The 4,766-nt window shown below is 40.9% G+C and overlaps 1 protein-coding gene across 1 annotated transcript; it reads left to right on the top strand.

Annotated features, from left to right (window-relative positions):
• The first annotated feature begins 668 nt into the window (after positions 1-668).
• On the top strand, positions 669-2,639 carry LOC135211260 (golgin subfamily A member 6-like protein 22). Its single transcript, XM_064244561.1, has one exon. It carries the CDS (start codon positions 669-671, stop codon positions 2,637-2,639), a length of 1,971 nt encoding a protein of 656 aa, XP_064100631.1.
• The last annotated feature ends 2,127 nt before the right edge of the window (positions 2,640-4,766 follow it).

Below are 4,766 nucleotides of genomic sequence, written 5' to 3'. Positions count from 1 at the left end.
AACTAAAGGGAATAGAGAAAGACAAAAAAGATGCCAAGGCTAAGTCCCCTGAACAAAAGAGTGAAGTGGAAGATAAAAAAGATACTAAGGCCAAGTCTCCTGAACCAAAGGGGAAAGAGGAAGACAAAAAAGATGCTAAGGCTAAGTCTCCTGAACTAAAAGGAATAGGGAAAGACAAAAAAGATGCTAAGGCTAAGTCTCCTGAACAAATGAGTGAAGTGGAAGATAAAAAAGATACCAAAGCCAAGTCTTCTGAACCAAAAGGTAAAGAGGAAGACAAAAAGGATGCCAAGGTTCAGTCTGTGGAGGACAAGGGTAAACTGGACACAGAGAAAGGGGAAACAAAGAGAGCCAAGTCCGCAGAACAAAAAGATGCTGAAAAGGGGAAGGAAGAAACAAAAACGACTGTGTCAGCAGGAACAGCTGCAGAAAAAATTAAGGACAAAGAAGGTGCAAAGGAAGCAAAGTCTCTTGAACCCAAAACTAAGATGGATGACAAAAAAGACACTAAGATTATATCTTCCGAACCAGAAGGTAAGGTGGAGGACAAGAAGGATACAAAGGGTAGTATCTCCTGGCCAGAAGGATAAGGTGGAAGACATCAAAGATACAAAAGCTAAGTCTCCAGAAGCAAAGACTAAGCTGATGATAAAAAGGATTCAAAAGCCATGTCTCCTGATTCTAAACAAAAACTGAATGAACAAAAGGATATTTCTGAATCAAAATCTGAGATCAAACTTGAAGAGGATGAGAAAAAGGCCAAATCCTCTGAAACAAAGGTTGACACCAAAGCCAAAAAGGCCAAGTCTCCTGAACCAAAAGCTGAAAGCAAGGATGCTAAGAAAGCTAAATCACCTGAGCCCAAGGCAGAGGACAAAGGCATAGCTAAAGATGAAATCACTGATAAGGAGCGTGGTAAGAGAGATCTTGGTACAGCTAAGACACCTGAATCAAAGACTGGGGTTGGAGTTTCAGATGTTACTAAGAAAGATACAACCATGAAGGATGAGGTTAGTAAAGCTGAAGAAATCGTTAAAGACAGTAAGATTTCTAAAGACCAAGAAGTAGATAAAATAAAGAAAGAAGCCGAAACTACAAGTAAACAAGAAACCAATAAAGCTAAATCACCAGATGAGGATAAGAAGAAAGTTACTGAAAAGCCAGATAAGAAAGAAGGCAAAGATGTTCCTGCTACGGCAACAACAGTTGCTGAAAAAGCTAAGTCACCTGATGTTAGTGAAAAGAAAAGGTCAGACACTAAGGAAGATCAGAAAGAAACAAAAGATGAAGAGAAAATTAAAGAAAAACAAAAGAAAGCTAAAACACCAGACTCTTCTGAAAAGAAAAGAAGATCAAAATCAAGAGAAAAAGACGTGGATTCTGCAAAGCAGGTTGATGGCAGTGCAGAAGTCAAAGAAAAGGAAAGAAAATCAAAGTCAAAGTCCCCTGGTCCAAAACTCAGAAAGAGGTCAAGCATTAAAGAAGCTGATGTCAAAGCAGCTGAGGAAGGAGTGGAGAAACCTACTAGGCTGAGAAAGAGATCAAGCACGAAAGAGGACGAGTCAGATGTTTCTAGTGCAGACAAGGCAAAATCACCGGAGGCAACACTCAGAAGACGATCTAGCCAGAAGAAGGACAAACTCAGGTCCAAGTCACCGGAGGCTATCGAGAGGAAGAGGTCGAGCTTGCTGGATGACAAGGCAGATGACAGCTTGGCTCTCAGAGGAGCAGAACTTCGACAGCAAGAGGAGGTGCTGAGGACTGCTAGAAGAGACGAGGGTAAGAGATATTCGCAAGAGAAAATGATGAAAGAGGATGAAGAGCTGTTGAGGTTGCAAGAGGAGGAGAAAGCCAAGCGACAGAGTGAAATGCGCAGAGAGGAAATAGAAAGACTAAATAGAGAGGAGAAAGAAATTGCTGAGAGAAGGAAAAAGAGGAAAGAAGAGGAAGATAAAAGAAGGCTAGAAGAACTAGACCAAATGAAAAAAGAGGAACAAGAAAAAGCTGAACAGAGAAAGAAAGAATGGGAGGTGAAGGAGAAGAAAAGAAAGGAAGAGCAAGAAAGAGAGGAAAAGGAGGAGCAAGAGAGACGAAAGAGATTAGAAATTAAACGAGAGGAAATTGAGAGGATGAAAAAAGAGGAGGATGCAAAGCTGCAAAAAGAGGAGGCAGAGAGAAACGAAAGAAGGAAGCAGAGAAGATTGGAAGAAGAGAAGGCAATGAAGGAACAGGAAGAAAAATACATGAAGCAAGAGCAAGAGAGAAGAGAACGAAGGCGCAAGTTGAAAGAAGATGAGGAGAAGCAAATGAGGGAGAGAGAGGAGGAGAGGCGAATGAAAGAAGAGCAGGAACAGGAAGAAAAGAGACAGAGAAAACTCAAGGAGAGAGAAGAAGAAGAAAGGCTCATGAAAGAAGAAGAGGAGAGAAGAAAAGAAAGGAGAAGAAAGCGAGAAGAGCAAGACAAATTGTTTGCCAAAGAAGAGGCAATCCAAGAAGAAGAAAGGAGGAGACGGGTCGAGAAGGATAAGAGACGCCTCGAGGATGAACTTAGAAAAAAGGATGAAGAAAAAAGGCAGAAAGAAGAAGAGCTCAGGCTGCAGGGAGAAGAATTCCTCAAAAAGGTATGGTTAGAGTCTTAGGAATGTGAATTAGTGATCTTAAATAACAATAATATAATAATAATAATATAGGCACCATGGCAGAGTGTTTAGCTCATAGATGGACTGGTTAAGCATTGATTTCTTGGGAAAGGATATTTACCAAAATTTCCCCAGTCTACTCACCTGTAAATGAGTATCTATTCCTGATAGAGTAGGGTCCAGCTGTGGGTTAAATAGCAAAACTCAGCAGTGATGGAAAGACGTGAAAGATTAAACAACAAAGATGTAAATGGAACCTTAGGCAACAGAGGAGCTTCGGCCGGTAGCCAGGTATACAGCCCAGTTAGTAGGGAGGACAGTCAGGTACCTGGAGGTTGTCATCCAACAACTGACCACCACAACGACAGTAACCAGCAACCAGCGGCAAACCAGAAGATAAAAAAATTGACAAGAGAAGAAAATAAGGAAATATGGAGATACTCCATCAGAAGCAACCTGACAGAAAGAGGATATAGAAGATTGGTTAGCAACTAGATTGAGAGAAATAATACCCCTCAAACAGAACAGAGACTGGCAGACCAAGTAAGAAACATAAAGATGAAGAACTGGGTCTCCACAACAGAAAGAGAGGAGCAGGAGAGAAATAACACCCAGCACCGAAAGTCAAGAGGACGAACTGAGAGAAGCTACAATCAAAGACGAGAGGACTCGTGAGCTATCAAACAACAGCACATAAGGAAATACCAAATATGTAACAGAGAGGTTGGAGTGGCTGGAAAAGATCAGAAAACTGATGTAACCAGATGCAAAAAGAACAAAGATCCTCTCCATGAAAGCAGACAACACAAAACCACTAAGGGAGATAACAAGTGAAGTTAATGAAGTAACGAGACTAACACACACCACAAATATCACAGAAACAAATAACCTGGCATGTGCAGGAAGAAGACTAGTAGCAGAACTCATGGGGATACAAGCACTAACACCTACTTAACAGAAACGGAAACTGCAACCGCCTTGGAGAAGATGCCTGAAAAAACAAATCTTGCTGATGAGATCTGACTTGAGTAAACTGAAAGAGGGGCAGAAAAGAGGCTAAGAAGCAAGAAAACAAGGGAGTAACTGGACGAGAAATTCAGAATACAGGAGAAGGGGCTAAACAACACAATAGAAGATATAAAACAGTACATGAACAGAAGTAAAGGATACCAACAGAACAAACTCTTCAGAGCTAACCAGAAAAAAACTTAAACAGCCAACTAAGAGGGGAAACCAAAACAAGTAAGAGACTCTTGAAAAACATGGAACAATCTGATATCACACAACAAACGTGCAACATGCTTCAGGAAATCAAGGCAGAAGAAATGGGGAGAATATCACAAAGATTCTTTGAGATCATAACAGAAACAGTTAGACACCAACTGAAGAAAATGGCCAACTGGAAAGCCCCAAGTCCCAATGAAGTCCATGGATACTACTGGCTCAAAAACTTCAAGGCCCTACACCCACACATAACAGAATAACTCTAACATTGTATCACAAACCATCATGTCCCCAAATAGATGATCACAGGAAGTTCATCTTAGTGCAGAAAGACAAGAACAAGGGAAACATAGCAAGTAACTGGAGGCCTACCATCTGCCTACTAATAATGTGGAAGTTATTAACAGGCATCATGAGTGAAAGGCTATACTGCTATGTAGAAGATACAAGGACCATCCCCCACCAACAGAAAGGCTACAGAAGGAAGTGTAGGGGCACAAAAGACAGCTCCTGATAGACAAAATGGTAATGATGAAGAATATTAAGAGAAGGAAAACTGACCTAAGCATAGCATGGATTGACTAAAAGAAATCCTTTGACATGATACTGCACATATGGCTAATAGAAGGCCTGAAAATATATGGGGCAGAGGAAAACACTGTTAGCTTCCTAAAAAAATACAATGTGCAATTGGAATACAGTTTTACAAGCTCTGGGATAAGAATAGCAGAAGTTAATATCAGGTGGGGAATCTTTCAAGGTTATTCACTGTCCCCGCTACTCTTCTTAGTAGCCATGATTCCCATGACAACCATCCGATGTTCATGGGCGACATCCAGCTGTATGGTAAGAGCATCAAGAAAATAGATACCCTAATTCAGACTAAGGATTGTATCTGGGGAC

Source organism: Macrobrachium nipponense, chromosome 19, assembly GCF_015104395.2.
Source record: "Macrobrachium nipponense isolate FS-2020 chromosome 19, ASM1510439v2, whole genome shotgun sequence".
Lineage (NCBI taxonomy): Eukaryota > Metazoa > Arthropoda > Malacostraca > Decapoda > Palaemonidae > Macrobrachium > Macrobrachium nipponense.
This window is presented reverse-complemented; position numbering and strand designations above follow the sequence as displayed.

Bases quoted from the DNA above. Each gene is read 5' to 3' on its own strand.
- LOC135211260 (XM_064244561.1), top strand. From the start codon at position 669: ATGTCTCCTGATTCTAAACAAAAACTGAATGAACAAAAGGATATTTCT.